The sequence below is a fragment of the Mytilus trossulus genome, chromosome 10 (assembly GCF_036588685.1).
Source record: "Mytilus trossulus isolate FHL-02 chromosome 10, PNRI_Mtr1.1.1.hap1, whole genome shotgun sequence".
In the NCBI taxonomy this organism is placed as follows: domain Eukaryota; kingdom Metazoa; phylum Mollusca; class Bivalvia; order Mytilida; family Mytilidae; genus Mytilus; species Mytilus trossulus.
The window spans coordinates 69,427,527-69,451,050 of NC_086382.1; the positions used below are offsets into that span (position 1 = coordinate 69,427,527).

General features: G+C 33.3%; 1 protein-coding gene across 2 annotated transcripts in view; it reads left to right on the forward strand.

Annotated features, from left to right (window-relative positions):
• The window catches only part of LOC134688428 (RING finger protein 17-like), a 69,495-nt gene that overhangs the window by 7,444 nt on the left and 38,527 nt on the right, over nucleotides 1-23,524 (forward strand). The window contains exons 4-15 of one of the 2 annotated variants that reach the window (XM_063549134.1): nucleotides 5,133-5,206; nucleotides 5,588-5,679; nucleotides 11,615-11,676; nucleotides 11,891-12,047; nucleotides 12,352-12,432; nucleotides 13,285-13,452; nucleotides 14,145-14,193; nucleotides 18,902-19,034; nucleotides 21,200-21,271; nucleotides 21,839-21,969; nucleotides 22,791-22,877; nucleotides 23,336-23,491. In XM_063549134.1, coding sequence (XP_063405204.1) covers nucleotides 5,133-5,206; nucleotides 5,588-5,679; nucleotides 11,615-11,676; nucleotides 11,891-12,047; nucleotides 12,352-12,432; nucleotides 13,285-13,452; nucleotides 14,145-14,193; nucleotides 18,902-19,034; nucleotides 21,200-21,271; nucleotides 21,839-21,969; nucleotides 22,791-22,877; nucleotides 23,336-23,491 — 1,262 coding nt within the window. The remainder of the gene's footprint in view (nucleotides 1-5,132; nucleotides 5,207-5,587; nucleotides 5,680-11,614; nucleotides 11,677-11,890; nucleotides 12,048-12,351; nucleotides 12,433-13,284; nucleotides 13,453-14,144; nucleotides 14,194-18,901; nucleotides 19,035-21,199; nucleotides 21,272-21,838; nucleotides 21,970-22,790; nucleotides 22,878-23,335; nucleotides 23,492-23,524) is intronic. The other variant, XM_063549135.1, reaches the window with a different exon arrangement.

Here is a 23,524-nt window from a genome sequence, read left to right on the forward strand (position 1 = left end):
TATGGGCCCAGTTTTCAAGTTGGTCCAAATCAGGATCTAAAATTATTATATTAAGTATTGTGGAATAGCAAGTCTTTTCAATTGCACAGTATTGTGCAATGGCAAGAAATATCTAATTTCACAATATTGTGAAATAGCAAATTTTTTTTTAATTAGAGTTATCTTTCTTTGTCCAAAATAGTAAGCAAGAAATATCTTATTGCAAGAATTTTTTTTAATTGGAGTTATCTTTCTTTGTCCAGAATCAACTTAAATCTTTGTTATATACAATATACAATGTATATTCACTTTTTACTACCAACTGATAAATTTAAATAATCTTTACCATTCAGTGATAACAAGCAGTTTTTTAAAGGCAGTGCTTTAAGGCCTGACTTTTAAGTCATGAGGTTCATCTTTTCATACGCAATCCATGCTGGGGGTCTTTTGGCCAGAAATAGATCCGGAAATGTTCGAATTTCTCCTCTTCTTTTTATGGTATGATATGGTTTTTGTTTCTTTCATTTACATTGGGGACTAAAGAAACGATCAGTGTGTATTGTTCGTTTATAGAACTTGTTATAAGTGTGTATTTTGCATTATAAGCAGTCAACCTGACTACAAACTATCATTATTTGTATATTCCGTGTGGAAAGAGGTCGGGTCAATTTCAAGTGTTATCTGACATCTAAAGATTCTTTAATTAGTTCAGACGTTGATATATCAATGAAAAGTCGACTGAACATGATTAATATTGCATCTTCTATAATTCAAAGCGGAATTCGGTTTATGAACGAGAAACCGTAAAGCGTTTTCAATTTCGGTATTAGTTATGTATGTTATCTACGTATTATCCTGGTTCCCGGTACTACGTTCCGGGTATTAGCTATTTGATATATTTGATGTGTAACATTACAATCGGGTACCAGCCAATCTACGTGTGTATGTGTACATGATTTACCGCCAAAATGACCGACTTAAAAAATAGTCCATAAACGTTCCGTATAATGATATGCAAATTCATAATTAATCGTAAATTTTTTTTATCTTTGTATAATTAATATAACAAAATGGATTCCACAAAATTGAAAATAGCACTATTTTACGAGGATTTCTCATATTTTTTTCACTTCCGGCGCAGTAATACGTATGTTTTGAAGAAGCTCGAAGAATTTGACAAAGTGAATTGAGAAGGAAACGGATAGATATACGTTCTTGCTATCAGGTAAAACAATTTAAATGTACAGAACAAACACATTTACTTCACACAAAAGTACAGGCTTAAGCTTTTTATTGTCTAGCTTATACACGACTGCTGTAGTCAAGTGTTTAAACGACGCCGGTGACCTACAAGGTACGGGTCATACTGGGTCAAGTCTAAATATGTAAACATATCCACGTGCTATATAGGTAGAACGCATCGTAATGCAATATCTACAATTTTCCCTCCTTTATACATCGTTTAACCAGATATATTTCTCCTTTTTACATCGTTTAACCAGATTTATTTCTCTTTCAAATACACTTAAACACGGGTTGTATGTACGTATCTTTTCTAGTGTTTTCTTGTTGTTATTAAAGTTCATTTGTTGATGTTTAGAAATTTTTGAACGACTGAACACAGGAGTGAATGAATGCAACAATTATATATACTGAAGACTTGGGCTGTACAATGATAGTGTATGTATATCATACTGATAATCATTCTAGCAGTAATTATGTTAATTTAGGATGTAATGTCAATGTCTAATGACAGGAATTCATGAGCTATGCCTCAGGCTTTCTGAAAAAATATCAATGACAATGTAAACAGGAACAAAACATTGACACGAATGATGCTCTCTTCTATGTTATATAGTTATTTAGGTATATGTGTTGCACAAGTTTCAATTAAACTTAAGTTATAAAACTTTTTTTCAGGGCACAAACCCACTTTAAAGAGACTTGTCTACTGCCATACCCATCCTATTTTCATGCACCATTTGCAAGCAGGAGACTGAATGGTTTGCAAATTTAAAAATCAGGACGGTGTCCAATTAAAACAAAAGAACTAAACTGGATGAATATTGTAGGAGAAATCTAGACATGCTAGAGGAAAGTTTTGATTTGTGAAATTGGTTTTCCTGAAAAGTCATTCATCCTAGCCTGCAGAAAGGAACTATAACTGTCCACCACCAACTGACGAGCTAATGTTGAGCTTCACATATGGAATTACTCAAATACCATCAATGTCTATGTTTTCAGCACAAATTTCACAATTTATAACACAGCTGTGCTTTTTTTTATACCGTTAAAGAGTTGTATACTAAATTTTATTTTTTTATCAATAAATATATATTATATTAATTGTGTCATCTAAGAACAAAGTCTTGTTTTTTGCCAAAAGATGCATACTAGTGAATGAAAGTGGTGCAGTTCATTTTGCTTTGGTATATATAGAATTGAATCACAATTGTTCATGTTATTGGAATGCATATAAAAATAAGGAGATGTGGTACAATGTATATGATATTTAGTGAGTTTATCAAGCAAAAGTGAATAAGAAATAGGTATAAGCAGTTACAGGTACTACTGTACGATCTCAAACAAGGAGAAAAACTCATACCGTAAAGAGAATTTCATATTTACAAGTAAGTTTTGTTTTTGCGTTGAATAATTTTCTTCTATTGTTTTAATTGCAAATATAGGAAGTGGTTAAAATGCTAATGAGACAGCTGTTATGGCCACAGAGCCTTAATTGAAAACTTCTTTTTCATTCATACCGGTAGATTTTGCCTGGAGTTAGAAACATATCTGCCAACTTTTCAAAATGCACATGGGGGTTTTACGTGAAAGATGGTTCATATAGTCATACAAAACCTTCAAGGGGGCCTTCAAATGGAAAGCAGGACAAGTCGCCCCACTGGCTAATCGGCCCACTTTTAAAAAAAACACCACAAACTGATTTATCAAATCACCCCACATGTGAAATTGGTTAAATCATGTTTAATATTACTCCTGCCAAGTCGCCCCACATGTGAAATTGGTTAAATCATTTTAAATCAGGGTTCTCACTAAGGATTTTTGAAGGCGAGTCCAGGGACTCGTCATTTTTGGCCACGGTGAGTCATGGTAACTGTGTTCAGTTTATACAAAATATTTCAATATTGATGTATTTGTGGACTCACCAGTTTTGAAAATGGTGAGTCCAGACAGATTTTGTTGAGTCCAGGACTCATGGACTCGCCTTAGCGAGAACCCTGTTTAATATTACTCCTGCCAACTCGCCCTACTTATAAAAAAAACGGTAATTTTTAGATTAATATATATATATATATATTATATATAATTAAAAATAAAAACTCGCACCACTTTAATGAAAACTAATCTACACAGAATACAAACAAACCGAAAATTAATTTTAATTACTATTATTGATATATACTGAAGAATAAATGTAAGTTTTGAAGCTTAGTTATTTGCATAACAATTGAAAAGAAACCTGTTAATTGTATCATAATACAATATAAGGAATTGAACTTATATTCAATGGGATAACATCTTTTTCCATACGTGGGGCGAGTTGGCATTACTAAATACATCCTGGTTAATAATATATTTATCTAGATTTCACCGATTTCCATTAGGTGGGACCAGTTGGCAAGAGTTATATTAACAGAATTTAACTTATATACAACGGGATAACATCTTTTTACATAAGTGGGGCGAGCTGGCATTACTAAATTCTTCCTGGTTAATAATATATTTATCTAGATATTATCGTTTTCTATTACATGTAGGTGGGGCGAGTTGGCAGGAGTAATATTAACAGGATTTAACACAGTTCACAAGTGGGGCGATTTGGTAATCCAGGTTGGGGCAGGTTTTTTTTAAAAGTGGGGCGAGTTAGTGAAAAAGTGGGGCTATTTGCTAATGGGGCGATTGTCATGGATTCCCTTCAAATATATTCTAATGTGGTTTTTGGCTTCTTCTTGCATTAACAAGCTTATAGCCATTGTTGAATTAATTGTTTTCTTTAAATAATCGACAAAATTGCTCTTACAAAATTTCCATTTGGGAGCCTCGAGCTCGATGGGGGAAATACTCTGCAAATACTGACAGTTGGCAGGTATGGTCATCAAAAAAGTTGACATGTTACTATGTACATTTACCATTATGTTACTTGATGTTCTTGCTATACACACAGTACAGAGACTAGTCAATCTTTGTGAACTATTTTTTTATGGGAGTCATAGAATATGCGTATACAATCAATAATTAAAAATAGTCTATTTATATTGAAAAGGAAATGTTCTTATCTGTCTAAAGAAGAGGGACGAAAGACACCAAAGGGACAGTCAAACTCATAAATTTAAAGCAAACTGACAAGGCCATGGCTAAAAATGCATTTCATGGCGAGGCACAGAAAATATACTGTAAACAGTAGACTATAGATACATGTATAGGTGAACTAAGGTACAAAAGAACTCTAAATCTTAAATTCTACAAACCACCTCTGTTCTATGGAAGATAATGATATAACTGGACTAGAAATACACACAACCTGTAATTAACTGCCTTTACAGCGCTTTCGCGCTTTGATTTACATTTTATTTACAGTTTATTTTATGATGTATTTAAATGAGTAGTTATTGTTGCAAACTCCATTAGAATATTTTAATTGAGATTAGTTTTGGAATAAGGGAAAGGGGGATATGATTAAAAAATAAGGTTCAATTTTTCTCATTTGAAATTTCATAAATAAAAAGAAAATTCCTTCAAACATTATTTTGAGAGGATTAATATTGAACAGCATAGTGAATTGCTCTAAGAGAAAACAAAAAATTTAAGTTCATTAGAACACATTCATTCTGTGTCAGAAACCTATGCTGTGTCAACTATTTAATCACAATCCAAATTTAGAGCTGAATCCAGCTTGAATGTTGTGTCCATACTTGCCCCAACCGTTCAGGGTTCAACCTCTGCGGTCGTATAAAGCTACGCCCTGCGAAGCATCTGGTTTTTATATGTATTGCATTAAATATGTTTATTTTATATGTATTGCATTTAAAAATATGTTTATTTTATATGTATTGCATTAAATATGTTAATTTTATGTATACCGTTAGACTTGTACCTATATAATATATATAGATTATAAATTGTTATTGTAGAGAACTGAGTAAATTGACACCAGCTGGAATGAATATGCAATCCAAGAGAGATTATTCTCTGACTGATAAAAGAGGTAGGATATATGGCTGCCTATTTACATGGTTATTTTATATTGTTCACTTTATGTCCAGTAGCAAATATTTCATCAGATGAGATGTGGCTGCAATATTTATACAATCCATACAGGCAATCAGACCCCACTTTGACAAGGGTTTAACTGCCTAAAGTCTAAAGTCCATGGCATGAACATATTTCTTTACCCTAATCAACCCTTCTGAGATTGATATATACATGAGGAAAGACACATATAAAAGTTTTTAATATCAATGCCTTAAAATAATATTTTTAAGTCTATAAAGGTTCAGTAAAAAATTACAGAATTATTCATTAAATAATTTATCGAAGTCAAACACTTAAAAGAAAATATCTAAAATGTATGATAATTGTATTACAGCAGAGAAGTTATGTCGTGAATGTTGTAGAAGACTAGCTACCTGTAAATGTGACAGATGTGATTTCATCTTGTGTAAGATCTGTTTTAATCAGGTATGCATTTAATTATGGAATAAAATTGAAAATGAAATGGGGAATTTGTCTAAGAGACAACAACTCAACCACATTTTCATTTGAAATATTCTTCATAGAACATGCCCCTTTGTGATATCTATTGCCATTCAATTCAGATAACCTTTATCTTTCACTGAAGGCTTGGCATTTTCCCCTCAAAGCTCAACAAAAAAACGATGGTGAACCTCATTGCATAAAAGTCAATTTAATAAAAAGATTTTCCCAGATTTTATATCATATATTAAGGTACTTACCTGACATATGTACTTTAGGATTTCAATCTCGTTGGTATTAGACTCGACCGGAAGTTCAAAACGCGCGGGAACCAGATGTTATGCTACATCCGGTTTCCCATGAACTTATCAGTTTTCTTTCTCGGCGGCTTGAAAGATAGTCGTGTATTACGTGCTCGTAATTTCTGCCGTTTGAGATGGCAGAAGAAAATAGAAACGGAGATATTTCTCCGGTGGAAGAAGATACTTTGGAGGATTCCTCTTGTGAAGGGCAGAAGCCACCTTCATCTTCGTCTGTAGTTACGAAGAAAAAGAGGAAGTCGAGGTCCAAGTATTCGGAGTTAGAAGATAAGTGGAACACAAAGTTCGGAAACTTAAATAGTAAGTTAGATAGCATGTTTGACTTGTTAAAGGGTGAACTAACAGCTAGACATGTACAGACAAGTACCGCAAATGGTGACAATATAAATACGTCTGATAATTCACTGTCACAAAGACAGTCCAGTTCAAGTCTGACACAAAGACAGACGAGTAAAAGTCAGTCACAAAGATCGACACTTAGGTCTAGAGATTCAGATAATGAATCAGCTGATGATCGTGATGATGTAATGTCTTTGCAACCAGTTCAAAACGAAGTTTTGGGTTCAGGGACAGAGTCTGACAATGAAGGCTCTAATGATGAACAGTTGTCAAGTAAGGCAAAGAAATGTTTATTTGATATTTTTGGTGAGGATGCCATTGCCAAGAAAACAGAGAAAAAAATTGGCATTACAATGGATGATTCTCAAAAAGAGGTTCTAATGGGTCACTGGTGTGCACTCAAACCTAATTTAGTATCAGCATTTGCTGAAGAAACTAAAGAACTATTTCCTGTTGATGAGGAAACAGAAAAATTCCTTCAGGTACCAACTTTAGATGATTTCATTGGAAATTGTTTAGTTAAAAGACATGGCAGTAAAGCATCTTTTTCTAAAGGAAAAAATTTATGCTCCCAACCTTACAAAATGCTTGAGAAAATAGCATATAGAGGACAGCAAGCAAGTTTCATGGGTATTGTCATTTGCATGTATATGCAACAGAGTCTTGGTAATTTATTAGAATTATTATCTGATGAGACGCCTAACATTGATAAAGCTATTCAACAAGTAAGGGACATTTTTGCTATGTCCACGAAAGAGTTGGATCAAGCTGGTAGAGCAGGTGCGTTTCACCATATTTTGAGACGTCAAATGTGTATGACTGATACATCCATGTTTCTACTTCATGATTCTAGAGACATTTCAGATTTGCCTCTGACTGGAGGTGTTTTTGGGGATAACTTAGTTTCTGCTTTAAAAGCTAGAAAAGACAAAGATAAAACTCTTGATGATTTGTTGCCTGATATTTTCCCAAAAGACAGGAAAAGGAAAACACCTTCAACAGAGGATTCTAGTAAAGCTAAAAAGGCTAAAATAGAGAAATCAGATCAAAACAAAGACAAGTCATCTGAGAATTTTCTTATCCCAAAACAGTCTTCCAACACAGGACCTAGAAAGTTCACCAAAAAGACAGAGGATGGAAAATTCTCCAAACCAGATACTGGTTACAAGAAGACTCCCTTTCCGGCTAGAGGAGGGAAGTCCTTTAGAAAATGACAAGGTGAGAATAGTGTTGTTTCCGGAGATACCAGTAGGTGGTCGTCTTTTTCATTTTCTCCCAAAATGGGAAGAAATTACAAAGGACAAATGGGTTTTGGCTATAATTCAAAATGGTTACAAACTGGAATTTTTACAAAAACCTCCGTTTTTAGGAATCAAAAAGACATTTGTAAATGTCACAAATTTGGAAATTCTAAAACAAGAAGTAAAAAGTTTATTAGAAAAAGACGCTGTAGAAATTGTGCAAAAAACACATGTTCAGACAGGTTTCTACAGCACACTTTTCTTAGTAGAAAAGAAAAACGGAAAATTAAGACCCGTAATAAATTTACGACCACTGAACCAGTATCTCAAGAAACAACACTTCAAAATGGATACAATGACCAAGGTTTTAAATTTAGTCAAGAAAGGAGACTGGGCTTGTTCTCTCGATTTACAAGATGCTTATTTACATGTACCAATCTTTCCAAAACATCGAAAATATCTAAGGTTTGCAATAGACGAAACAGTGTATCAGTTCAAAGTACTATGTTTCGGTCCAACAAGCTCACCTCGGGTATTTACAAAGATAGTCTCAGTTGTAGCAGCACATCTGAGAAAACTAGGTATAAGATTAGCAGTGTACCTAGACGATTGGCTTTTAGTCGATCAACAAAAATCTGCACTTGTAAAAAATCGAGACACAACCATCAGTCTCCTTACTTCTCTAGGTTTTATAATAAACACAGAAAAGTCAGAATTAATTCCTACTCAAACAATAACATACATAGGAGGACTATTCAGACTAGATCTTGGACTAGTGTATCCAACTCCAGAGAGAATCAAAAACTTAAAAATAACAATTATTCAGTTAATGAGGGGTCAAATAACAGCAAGACATTATTTGAAACTGCTGGGCATAATAGCATCCTGCCTAGAATTGATTCCCAACAGTCGTTTGTTCATGAGACCAATTCAAATGCACTTGTTACAAGTTTGGAGACCCTCCAAAATGAGTCTGGAATATCAAATTCCTTGTACACAAGAGCTAAAAGCTCATCTAGCATGGTGGTTGTGCCAAGCAAACACTATGAAAGGGCGGTCTCTATATCAAGGGGCAACAAGTGTAACAATCACAACAGATGCCTCGATGACAGGTTGGGGGGGTCATTTAGGGACTCAAACTGTTCAGGGTCTGTGGTCAACAAATCAATTGAGATTGCTCAAACACATAAACAATCTGGAGTTGGAAGCAGTATTTCTAACAGTCAAACATTTCCTGCCTGTTTTGAAAAACAAACATGTACTAATTCTGTCAGACAATACAACGGTAGTACAGTACATAAACAAACAGGGAGGAACAAAATCGATTCAGCTTTGCAGTCAGACATGGAATCTCTGGAATATGGTTTTGAGACACAAAATTGTAATCAAAGCAGCCCACATTGCGGGGGTAAAAAATGTTCTAGCAGATCAACTGAGCAGGATCAAAGTAAGACCAACAGAATGGTCTCTGAACAAGGCAGTGATAAACAAGATTTTCTTGGAATGGGGATCACCAACAATAGATCTGTTTGCCTCGGCTCAGAATCACAAGTGTCCAGTGTTTTGTGCTTGGGATCAAGATCCAACAGCACTGACACAGGATGCCCTAGCAATCGGATGGGACAGGATGTTTGCTTATGCTTACCCTCATCTATCCCTAATTCCGAAAGTGTTACAACACATGATAGATTATCAATGCGAGATGATTCTAATAGCACCTTTTTGGCCAAAACAATGGTGGTATCCACAGTTACTACAACTGTTGATAGCACAACCCCTACTATTACCTCAATGGGAAAATCTGCTAGAACAAGGTCAGGGAAGATTAAAAATAGTTCATCCAAATCCAGAGATATTCAACCTGACTGCATGGCGAATATCGACAAACAATTTAAAGCAAAAGGCTTTTCAGAAAACACTAGAAAATTATTATCTGCCTCATGGAGATCTGGTACACACAAAGACTACAAATGTAAATTTAGACAATTCAGTAGCTGGTGTAATCAATGGAAAATTGATCCATATGTTGCAACTTTAGAAGAGTGTGCAAATTTTTTAGCATCTTTATTTGATAAGGGGTTAAAATATAGAACAATTGCAGGATACCGATCAATGTTATCCTCTGTGTTGCCTCCTGTTGATAAGACACCAGTAGGACAACATCCTTACATTATCAGACTTTTAAGAGGGGTGTTTAACAGTAGACCACCTGAGCGCAAATTGCTGCCAGAATGGGATTTACCACTTGTTTTGGACATGTTCAAGAAACCTCCTTTTCATGCTTTTACTCCGATGAGATTAGCTAGCCTAAAGCATCTTACATGGAAAACTGCCTTTTTAATAGCTATTACAACTTTTCGAAGGTGTAGTGACTTACAAGCTTTTAAACTAGGCGAAGGCTCTGTCAATATTCAAGAAAAAGGAGTTACTTTTTTGAGACATGGTTTAGCTAAACAAGATAGAGCTTATCATGACAATTCAAAAATTTTCATACCAGCTTTTCCAGAGAGCAAATTATTAGATCCAAAAAGAACTCTTTACATGTATCTGAAAAGAACAGATGAACTGAGACAAAATGGGGAAAAACAAGAATTTAAATTGTTTTTATCAATTAACAAGCCTCATAAACCAGTAACAGCTCAAACAATATCACATTGGATAGTGAAAACTATCAAGATGGCTTACAAGCAGAATAAAAAGCAAACAGGCAAAGTAAGAGGTCATTCAACTAGGTCAATAGGACCATCATGGGCCCTTTTTAAGGGATTTAGTATGAAAAATGTGTTGGATAGTGCAGATTGGGCAAAATCCACAACATTTACTAAGTTCTATTTAAAAGATGTTAATGTAAATTTTTTAAATTTGTAGGATGAAGAATGAGTTCTTCCTCGGCGAGTCGCTGAGGGAGAGTGTATATATGTTTTTCGTTATGTGGGAATGGTGGTGGATTTTAAATGCACATAGATGACAGTTTGCCTGAGTGTTTAAAAACACAGGTTTTTAACGGCCAATCTGTATGATCAGATGTTTTTCAACGTTGTTGAAATAAATATAAACTACGGAACTACATAGTAAGTGTACGTATTTCCATGTATAATAAGTTGTATATACTAGAGTTTATAGTTTGTGATTTATTGGAAGAAGAAGTATTTTAAGAAAACTTTTTGTCAAAACTTCCTGCTACAAATTATTGCTTTGTAATCAATAGAAATCCTAAAGTACATATGTCAGGTAAGTACCTTAATTTATGATATAAAATTCAAAAATTTGAACTCAAATTCAAATTTTATGAATAAATTATACTTACCTGACATATGTACTACCCACCCTTCCTCCCCAGGAAGTTTTTAAGTTTTCTTAACGGGGTCTTTCAAGCCGCCGTGAGAAAACTGATAAGTTCATGGGAAACCGGATGTAGCATAACATCTGGTTCCCGCGCGTTTTGAACTTCCGGTCGAGTCTAATACCAACGAGATTGAAATCCTAAAGTACATATGTCAGGTAAGTATAATTTATTCATAAAATTTGAATTTGAGTTCAAATTTTTGAATTTTTATACCGTGAAAATTGGCCAAACTCAACAACATTCTCTGTGGAAGATACAATTTTGTGTAAGAATATAAAGGTACTCTGTAAACAGGAAGTTGTTAAGCAATGAGTCTGAAAACATAACTTTATATGGCATGCTGACACAAGACTTGCAACAAAATTTCAGGCAACTTTTTTGTTGTTACTGAGAAAAATGTAACAAGGTGGACAGATGGTGACACCAGTATACATGTCTCCTTTCTGAGGGGGTATGATTAATGTTGGAGCTATAAAACTGAAGGAGGTGACAGCAACATTCCCCATGGAGGGTACAATTATGTGTTCTTAACTCTATTCGTTAATTACTTAGTACATTCAGACTCAGGAGATAAACTTTAGAACTGATATGATATATAATTGTTATGTTTTCATTGGTTTGCTTGTCATTTAGATAGAGATTTATCCAGTTAGCATATTTTAACTTTCTTACAGATTCATGGCTCATCTAATACTCTCCGACAACATCAAGCTATACCTTTATCACAGGAAGAAAGGTAAGTATTTTATGAAAAAAGAAAATTTATCAGAAAACGAAAAATAGGTGAAAATGATATTTTTGTTAATTTTTTCTCAAAACTTGTAACTAATTCAAAATAAACTTTTCTCTATAAAACTTTACAATATATAATATTTTGTTATGTATGTTAGTGGATCAATTAACTCTATCAATGAACTATTTGTGAAAAGAACATATTTTTGTTGTTGTAGTAACACCACTTGCCAGTTAGAAGTCTCCTCTACATGTGCCATACACGATGGTAAACTGATAGAGTATTATTGTGAGGATGACCATACACCAGTCTGTTCAAGATGTGTTATCACTGGAGAACATAAAAACCATTCTATATTGTCTATGGAAGAAAAGGTAAAGTATATAAGTGCCTCAATCTGATGTAGAACATAAATATTTCTCTATTGCTTTTGATAGAAAAGATACAAGATCCTTAAACCTCTTTGAATGCTCTCTTGCTTGATCAGTTTTCAAGAGATTTTTACAATGACTGAAAGAAAAAGCATAAATATTTGCTTGACTTAACATTGTTGCATTAGTCAAATGCACTTATCGGCCTAGTTACATTGAAAATAGTGATAGTATTTGAATTAAAAAAAGTTTGTACAATTGCTTAATTATGTCAAGAAATTCTAGATTTGTTTATTTATTTTTTCAGAATAAAGTTGTCGTCTCGGAAATGGAACCAGCTATGCAGACTGCTAGTAGAGTTATTAAAAAGTTGAAAAAGGCAGAGAAGGTAACTATGTCATCATGGTCTGACATGAAAAGGTTGAAATGGGTGTATAAAAAAATATAAAAATAAGAAATATATTCTGTATGATATGTACAGTGGTCTTATAAAAAAATACTGTGAAAGTACTTTAATTCGTGGGTATCAATTTTCGTGGTTTGAGCAATATTTACATGTTCATGGGTTTTTAAATTCAAGGATTTTAGTTTTCAAAAAAAAAAAGATGAAAAATAAAAGCCTTTAAAAACAAAGGTTACAAATAGTCTGGATTGAAGAAAATTGCAAAGAAAATATTGACCCGTGTAAATCATAGTAACAACACTAATTAATCCAAGATAAAGTGACCAACACATTAAAGACCATCAAAGGTGTTAATTAGGCCATAAACATGTCACCTAAAGAAAACTATAACATAAACAAATTTTATGAACGTATCTTGAATTGTCAAATAATGCTATTACAGTATTCTCATATTTAGCGTTATTTAATATATTCTCTAGATCATATCAGTGGTCAAACCTACATGGGAATCTTTCCATGTCTTGATTTAGACAATGGTTGTTTTATTTCGTTGGTCACTTAAATTCGTGGATAAAGTCATCCACGAAAACCACGAAAATTGGTACCCCACGAATAAAAGTACTTTCACAGTATATCAGTAAATGACAAATTGAAGTCCTAAGGTTTTTGCATTGACTTTTATTATTCCACCATAAAATTTTGTTTATCTTGGTGTTCAAACAGTAAGAGTTTGGTGTCTAATACATTATACATCTGAACTTGTATAAAATCACAACGGATGTTTAATTATATTTTTCTGAAAATCTCTCTCATTAAATCACCATGTATAATTTTCAGTCCCTCTCAGGGTTATTACCCGACATGAAGGGGGAAACCACAGAAGTCATACAAGAGATCACCACCTATTACACTGGTCTACATGGAGTTTTACAGGCAAGAGAGAAACAGCTAATACAACAAGTATATGATGCATTTAAGGCCGGAGTGGAACCATTACATGACCTGGTAGGTACATAGGATAATATTTGCGACTTTTGATGGTTTTGTGGAACTGTGGATTTATAATTTTTTATTTGTGAATGTCAATCTTTGGTAAAGAAGGTAAACAACGTATTTAAGTGACCAATGAAGTATGTATTTTATACAGGCTTGTATGCAGACTTATCAAAGTCACATGATCAAAAATCAATGAAATACCTTCTCCAATCCCTAAAAATGATCTGCAGTATTTTAAAACCAGAAATTTTAATTTGAGGAGAAATACAAGCTTTTCTTTGATTAATTCCATTTTTTAAAATTTGACAAATAATTAAAACTCTTATTCAATTCAATTCAATTCAAAGCTTTATTTATAGTCGACATGTCACATAACAAATAAACATAAGCTCTTTGAGCTTTTATAACCAACAAATACATACATTTACATAATAATGGTACACAATAAAAGTATTAAAACATAAAAGACATAGAACATACATTTCATGCACATTTAGGCTGAACTAATTTAAATACTGTTTATTACATACATTTGTACATGCATGAGCACTAAGCTAAAAGCATTCTTTTAGACATTAGAATATAAACCAAAGAAAATCCCAAACATGTAGTATCTGCAAAATTATAAAAATTTCTAAGTATGTGTACAGTTTTGCAGTATCCAGATGGTTTTCTTATTATCAATTTAACTCTTTTATCAGAAACAAGAAATGCAGGACAATCTAAAACAGTTAGAGAGTGCAGTTAAAGGTAAGGCTATAGAAAATTACAGAAGGGTCTTGGTATATAGGGGCCATCCATAACAAGGCTGACAGTTTATAACAGATAATTAGATACATTTTGAAGATTTGTTAATCTTTTAGCTATATATATATAGCTATCACTCCACAACCTATCTGTTTTTTTATGTAACAGAAAAATTTACTTGTTTTTAGTATGAAATATGGTACAAAGACGGCTTCCTCAATGGCCAGGTGCTCTTTTTGAATGTTAGTGAAGGAACAGAAATGATTATGAGTAAAATCATAAAAAACACAATAAATCACTTCAGGGCTATTCCAGTAAAATTTACCTAGGAGGAGCGGAATGCCGATGATATTTTTTTCCATAGGTGGGGGTTATCAACATAATTGTATTCTGGAGGATGGTGGTCCCGATTTGAATACATTTCTGTTGGTGGGGGGTTTCTGAATGATAGGTTGAACATATTGTTCCATCTGTTATGAAGGAAGATTCTCCTGAAAAGGTCGTCCGAATTCAAATAAAGTTGGCAGACCAATAATTTTAAGCGTCTGTTTGTGTTCTTGTCAAACGCGAAGAGCCGGAAGCAGTAAGAGTTATCTCTCGGAAGTCAGAATTATCTCCCCAATTTGGTGCATACATGTGCTCAACTGTAGTCCATACAGTGATTTTGCTAGCGCTTGTCACTTTCGTATTTTACGAAAAAGGTTTTCGAAATGACAAAATTTTTCATATCAATTTCGTCACTTAAATTTGGAAAGTGTAAAAATATTTACACATCAAATTACTTGATTCTACCTGTCTTTATATGTTTTTGACAAGTTTATGACCCTTAGGTAATTAGCGTTTACCAAAAGTGTTAAAAGTTGTGATGACAAGTAATCCACCTATCGCCAATCAGATGGGTCACTAATCCCTTAATTATTATTATAAAACCTCATAAATGACCATCATAATAATCTATTTAAGTTAAATCAGTCAGTCAGCATTTCATTTTAATCATTTCTCACAATTCTGTCGTATTTTCGTCATTTGAACAAAATTGATAATCTTCCCGGACATTTCAACTGTATTGTAATTTCAATATCCCTTATAATTTGCTGTTTGCTTGTCGTAGTTTCATCATTTTAACGTATTTTCGTCATAGTTTATATAAATATTCATCAAAAACTTTCGACAACTTCGATTAGAAAGAATGAACTTTATTCAAAACGTAAATATTTTCACTTGCAAACAGGTGCTTCCTGTTCTATGTATTGCGCATGCGTAAAAGTTGGTATATGAATCCAGTTTTATTCTGAAATTATTATTCAATTGTCACTTCCCGTTTTCATTTCATTTCGTTTAAAAATCGAAAGTAAACGTGATCTACAGTCTACAGTCATTAGAATCGTCACATTAAGTATAGATGCAGATCCTTTTATCCAATATTAAAGAAATTGATTCCAAATAGATATTTAAACGTATTTTCAAGGATATAAATGATTGTGAAGTGAAAAAGTCGTTATAAGTTCATTTGTGCAGTCTGTAAACTAGCCGATGTCAAGATCACGAAATTATCTCTGTTTATATGGATGCAGACACAATTTGTGCATATACATGTACCAGACAATGTCGGGATATATATAATATTAATATTTACTGATGTTTGGCTATTTGTTTCTCTTTCCTTGCAAAATATGTCCTTTTAAGGAGGACTGGCCAATTCTTTGCAATTTTTGTCATAAATAATATTTTATTGCATACAATTTTTAACTTCTTTAAGTACCCTTTCTACCTTTTCCTAAACAAATATGTGTGGCTGACATCTTAACTACTAGGTCCCTAAAAATATTTATGCTACGGACCATTGGATTTGTTCTTGCTTGTAGGTGGCCTTGGATATTTCTGAAACAAAAATAAGCCTTATTTTGCTGAAAAATCTGACCTTGGTACACAGGAAAGTATATCATATTGCCCAACCGTTGCCTGTTGAAAAAAAAATTGTTTACGAAATATAGAGTTACACCGAGCCTACCAACATGACCTATTATATTTTATTAAAATCCCAGGCCCAATCTCCACCCAACATTTGAAATATGAAATGGTTGGTGCCAACCGGTTGCCCCACCTGAAGAATTTGCTGTACTTAAATCTCTTTCCTTGCAAATAATATGTCCTAAATAAGGTGGACTGGCCAATTCTTCGCAATTTTTGTCCCAAATAATATTTTATTGCATACAGTTTATAACAACTTCATGTACCCCCTCCCTTGTATACTGTCTCCCCACAAAAAATATGTGTGGGTGACATCCAAACTATGTGGTCCATAAAAAAATATTCTGCGCATGTTGTGTGGGTGGTATTGAAGGAAAGAAATGGCCTAATTTTTGCGGAAAAATATGGCCTTGTTACACAGGAAAAAGACTAGCAGTCGCCAACAATATACCAAACCCATGTTGCTTGGCAGAGCAGACAAACCCCAATTTGAGAAATGCAACATCAGACTGAGAAATTCTCATCACAAGACTTCATTAATAAAAAAAAAATATCATGAAAATTTTAATAAAACCATTTTAAACAAAAATTACAAAGTTTGAAAAAAATGCTTCTGGACAGGAGTGGTCCATTTTTATCTCACCTGGCCCAAAGGGCCAAGTGGCCACAGACCACAATTAATTCCTCTATCAGTTCTTTATAACCTTTTGCATCATTAAAAAAATTGCACCATGCACTTTTGTCAAATTTTGTGTGTGTGTAATGTATAGTCCTAGTCTTGGACTTGGCCACAATCATCATTGGGGTATCTAGTCTAAAAATGTGTGGCGTGACCCAATCAAACAACCAAGATGGCCGCCACGGCTAAAAATAGAACATGGGGGTAAAATGCAGTTTTTGGCTTATAACTCAAAAACCAAAGCATTTAGAGCAAATCTGACATGGGGAAAAAATGTTTATCAGGTCATGATCTATCTACCCTGAAATTTTCAGATGAATCGGTCAGTTGGGTGTTGGGTTGTTGCCCCTGAATTGATAATTTTGAGGAAATTTTGCTGTTTTTGGTTATTATCTTGAATATTATTATAGATAGATTTAAACTGTAAACAGCAATAATGTTCAGCAAAGAAAGATCTACAAATAAGTCAACATGACCAAAATGGTCAGTTGACCCGTTTAGGAGTTATTGCCCTTTATAGTCAATTTTTAACCATTTTTTGTAAATTAAAGTTATCTTTTACAAAAATCTTCTCCTCTGAAACTACTGGGCCAAATTAAACCAAACTTGGCCACAATCATCTTTGGGGTATCTTGTTTAAAAAATTTGTGGTGTGACCCAATCAAACAACCAAGATGGCCGCCACGGCTAAAAATAGAACATAGGGGTAAAATGCAGTTTTTGGCTTATAACTCAAAAACCAAAGCATTTTGAGGAAATCTGACATGGGATAAAAATGTTTATCAGGTCAAGATCTATCTGCCCTGAAATTTTCAGATGAATCGGTCAATTGGTTGTTGGGTTGCTGCCTCTGAATTGGTAATTTTGAGGAAATTTTGCTGTTTTTGGTTATTATCTTGAAATGGTCAGTTGACCCCTTTAGGAGTTATTGCTTTTTATAGTCAATTTTTAACCATTTTTCATAAATCTTAGTAATCTTTTACAAAATCTTCACTGAAACTACTAGGCCACAATCATCTTTGGGGTATTTAGTTTGAAAAATGTGTCCGATGACCTGGGCATTAAACCAAGATGGCCGCCACGGCTAAAAAAAGAACATAGGGGTAAAATGCAGTTTTTGGCTTATAACTATGAAACCAAAGCATTTAGAGCAAATCTGACAGGAAGTTAAATTGTTAATCAAGTCAATATCTATCTGCCCTGAATTTTTCAGATGAATTGGACAACTGGTTGTTTGGTTGCTGCCCTCCAATTGGCAATTTTTAACAATTTTCATTAATTTGGTAAATTTATGTAAATTTTTACCAAATGTAGTTCTCTGTTACTAATGGGCAAAATCCATTATAGATATAATTGTAAGAAGCAAAATCGTTCAGTAAAGTAAGAACTTCAAACACATCACCATCACCAAAATACAATTTTGTCATGAATCCATTTGTGTCCTTTGTTTAATATGCACATAGACCAAGGTGAGCGACACATGCTCTTTAGAGCCTCTAGTTTATATATCTCTTTTCATGAATGGTTCATTTGAAATACAGGGGTGCAGGAATTCTTTAGTCCTACTAAACTATAATTCATGTACTGTTGCTTCAAAATGTCTTTTAATGCAATCTCAAATGAAAAGACTCCAATATTCTGCACTGAAATAGATAAACCAACAAATTTTACATTTATTTGACAGGATGCAACATTTTTATATACTTTAAAAAACTAGCTAACTTTTTTTTCTTCTCTAGGTAGGGGGTCTTGGAAGAAAATACATGTTCTAGGTGGGGGTGTTTTTTTTTTCTCCATAGGTGGGGGGGGGGGGTAAAAAAATAAGTGACATCCCCCCCCCCCCCCCCCCCCCCCTGGATAATTTTTACTGGAATAGCCCTCATGGCTTGCTCTCATTTGCTGTTCTTTTTTGTCATGTTTGTTGCAACACAGCCTAGATTCAACATACAATTCTGTAGAGTGGGCAAATCTTAAAATTCAGTGAGATTCAATGTTCACATTTTACTATTGAAAGTGGCAATATATTGATTAACTAACTAATTATATTGTTTTATCTAACAGCTGCCCAACGAGTTCTCAGTAACAGTGATGAAGTGGTATTAAATGCTAAAGACATTCTACAACAACTACAACGGTCCAGAGAAATTCCCTGTATAGTGGAACCTAAACAACAAGAATCTTCTGAAAGAATAAGGTTAACAAACATATCTTTAATCCCCAAAACATTTGTTATTGCTCCTCAAGTAAATAAATAATAATTGGTTTATATATTTAGCACAGTCATGAGGGGGAACCTTCCAAGTCGGGAGCCTGTAGGGGGATTTCATCGGGGTATCATGATGTCGCATCTTCTTTTATTGTTATATTGATTATTTGTATAAAAGATTTAGCAAATGTCCTGTGTGCAATAAATGTGTTATACTGTTTTCTATTGACCCCCTACAGATCTATAAAAGGTTAGAAAAATACATATTGGAATCAGCGAGGCCACCAAAAAATATTTTAGTTTGCCCAAACCCGACCCATGATGACTGGGTGTGGGTCGGTAGGTATGCAAATTTTTTTATTTTTTTTTAAGAATTTGCATGAAAATATTTAAACAATATTTCTTTTTTTTCCGTCCAACCTTTGTAGAGACAACCAAAAGCCATAAATTTAAAACCTGTATGAATAAATAAGTCTACTATTATATACAATTTGTATCCTGAGATGTTTATAACCCTGACAATTGCTATATGTGTGAAAGGGCTGGTGGATTAATGAAGTGATTTTCCACAGTTACATCAAAACGATGTTTGTGTAAAAAAAATATCAGCTGATTGTATGTAATGATTAAATTTGTTCGCAGTTTTAAATTCTATATCTATTAAAATAGATTAAATGTCCTAAAATATTTATATGAATTATTATCTACCATCCATAGTTTGTGGTTTTTTTTGTTTTGAAAAAAATATATGTTTCACATTATCACACAGGTAAACTAATTTGGCTATAAATAGATCAAAGCATGTTCTGTAGAATCTCCAAACTAAAAACGTATTTGTTATAATTTTATTTCTTTAAATAATCATTTTTTTTTTTTTAAATAATCATTATTGATCAAATATAGTTGCATAAAGTTAACGTTTTCTAAAGACTATTTATTTTCAGGTCAAGGTTTTAGAGGCTTCCTCACAAATTTGTATAAAAATCCAATATGGTGTCCATAACATGTGTTTACTTTTGCACATGTGAAAAAAATATTTCTGACAAAAGTCAGATTTCTCTTGTCAAAAGGGATTTATATTTATATTGTATAGATTATTGAGAAGGAATTACATTCAGTTAAGATTATATTTCTGATTCTGTGAGCAATTATAGTTTTATCAAATTCTCCCAAACACTGAAACAGCAATGTACTGATCTTGTCAACTGAGACTTGTAAATTTGAACTATTTGAGTAAAATGGCATCTTATGCACACGATATAGTAAGATTATAATTAAAGACGTCAATTTATCAAGAAATAATTCCTTTTTATTCAGTAAAAACTAAAACTTCTTGCAAGATTGAAATTCGCAACTACCGGATCCATTTCTTGTCAGAATAACATTGAAAATATTCGATTGCACATGGTTTTGAACAAATCTACCTAAATATTCCTATCAGATAGTCGATGACAGGATGAAATTAACATTGAGCATATAGGTAAGGGTTTGGTTGTACAGACGACTACAGCTTAAAAAAACTGTGCCACTTCACATGTTTTACTTCTTTACATTTCGTTAAATCAGAAGATAAAAACAGAGAACATCGAATATCGATTAACTGCGTCTCTTACACGCTTTCTTTTTATCTTATTCACAGCTACTTTCAAAAGCAAAAACGACAAACATTAAGTTTTATACGATGATGGAGCAGACACGAAAAAAATCTGAAAAAAAAAAATCTTCCAAACAACGTCAAAAAAAGAATTTGAGTCGGCAGGTTTATTTTGGGTCGGTCGCGTTTGGGCAAACATACAATCTTTTTATTTTGGCCTTGTTAGCCTCACCCCCTATTGATTTTACTAACACTATGTAGTTCCTTAGGGGTCAGTAGCAAATTATATATCGAGAATTTTATCTGTACAAATTTCTGTTAAAAAAAGTCCATTCAAATGGATTCAGGTAAAAATAATCTTAAACTGTTATTGATCAATTGATCATTATGCACAGTGTTGGTATGTATCCAAGTAACAGTGAATTAAAATTCTATATTTGATATCGAAAAACTTCAGATAAATTACTCATTTATGATTTAAAATGAACACAAGAAAATGTCTTGATTACATCTTCATGTGTTTCTTCATTTTATATGATTCTTTGATATGTTTTTGTAGATTTGAGAAAGACCACAAACTGATGGAAGAAATCATTGGGCATGGTATGATCACTGGTACAGTTCCTTCAAAGTAAGCTGGTTATGTTTTAAAAAAAATTGTGAATGTGGAGGGAACCTTGTAGCATGCACTTGATTTATCCTAAATTTTACTATAGAATAACTTTATAGAGTATCAATTTTTTTTCACATGGTATGTGCTTCTCAGCTACAATCTAACAAAAGACCTTTGATAATCTGCTCATCACTATTTTGCATATGATGACATTGATATTTATATTGACAATGGCATGTGCATCCTTATTTTCAACCTCCAACAAGTAGCATGCTATGAAATATTATATAAAATAAAGATATAGAGAAAAATACACAATTGCCATAATAGTGTGTGGAAACTATGCTTATAATTTGTTACAACAGATGGGTGATTCATCTTGATGAACCTCGCCAGTGGAACTTGAAAATCAAGGCATTTAAAAGTCAAATCTGTTAGATTCAGGTTTGATCCCTTTCATTCCAAAGAAATACAACTGCTAGAAAATTGTGTATAAGTGAACTAATAAATGATATAATTTAAATGAAAAAATACAAATGCTTTTACTGATTATTTGATTTATCCCAATCTGTATGTGTTTTTCAGAGCTGCCTATTTTACCCTGTCAGATAAGCCTGAATGTCTGGTGTTTGATGATACAGACAGTACTGGTACCCAGACACCCAGTGATTCAGTAAGTGTGGTATCCAGACTATCAGAGGATGTTATCCTAGAAGGTATGTACAACTAAGACACACTGTGATTTGTCTGTGTGGTTTGAGAGGGTCAGAGAATGTTAATGCAAAAGTTTTGTCTCAGGTACAGTTGTCGCATGGACACACCGACCTTTTCTTCAAATCTGCAAATAGCACCACTTGATATTGATTGGGTGGCTTACGTGGTGAAATTATTAGCATACATTTCTCATTAGAAACATTAACCCTATGGAGACCCACATTTTCATCATCATCTTGAAATTAAATGTTCTTATTAGAAACTACATTAGGATTATGTGTTACTGTAACTGATTAATTGCATTAAGAAATATGATAATGTATCTTGCTTATGAAATTGAAAAATAGTCACTACTATTCATTTTCCACATTTTTTGCCACCTTGCTTAGTTATGAGTATCAAATTTGTATGGGGACTTATTCACTTTTTATTGCTATTTCATCTTTGTTGAAAACTCTTACGTTCAATATAAAGTATGTTAACAAAACTATCCTACAGATCTTTCGATCAGACCATGGCTGATATCTTGTTCCAATTATAAGCTTTTAACATTACAGCTGATTACATTGAGTGTAAGTAAAGGTAATATCTTTGTTTAGCTTGTTTGCTAGCTGAGCTGTGAAGTCATTATTAGGGTAGGTAAACTATCCCCCTTTAAGAATAGTTTAGTTGGACAGTTAACCAATCTATCTGTCTGTAGGACTAGGAGGGTAGTGTACCTTACCTAATAATGCTGTCTGGCTTATTAACCAAAGTATTGGCCCACAAGTGCTTAAATTTTCATGATGGACGTTTTTAATTTATGATGTTTTTGTTATTTTAGATCAATCTATAGATAATTCTCAAGGCAGTACCAGAAGTATGACCCCTGACCTTGATATTATTCCATCAAAGGGGGAGAAGATCAGAGGTAAAGACTACTTATATATTCTCACATCAAAGAATTATTAAAGACAATCATCTAGATTTTGAGAAGTTTCAAGTGTAGGGTGTAGTGAGCCTCGCTTTTTTGTCCTGTTTCTAACGCTCCAACATTATATATGTACATATATTGTATATTTGTCTACATTGTTCTGACGTATGGTATTGATACTGTCTTTTCAAGAATAAAAATGAATGAACACCTCATTAACGTAGTCAGAAAAAATAATAATCTCGTCCAGATATTTGCCTGCAGAAATTATGTTTTTTACAGCATAGTTTGCCTTTTGTTCTGATTGAGAAAGACTTTTACCAGACTCAGTACTTGAACATACAACATTTAGAAAATATTTTTTGTCACATATCTTAATGCTGTAAGTATTGCCACAACACATCTCATAAATTTTGGTAATGATGTGCAATTACTTTGAAATATTCCACTTTCAGGCTCATCAACACCAGTTATCGTCACTCATGTTAGAAATCCATGTTTATTTATGGTACAGAAATGTTCAGATCAGAATATTCTAAATAAGTTATCTAAAGCCATCAACTCGTATGCCAGGAGTCCTGTGGCACCTATACCGAAAAAACTGGCCAGAGGTGAGTGGTAGATGTCATTTATTCTCCATTAAG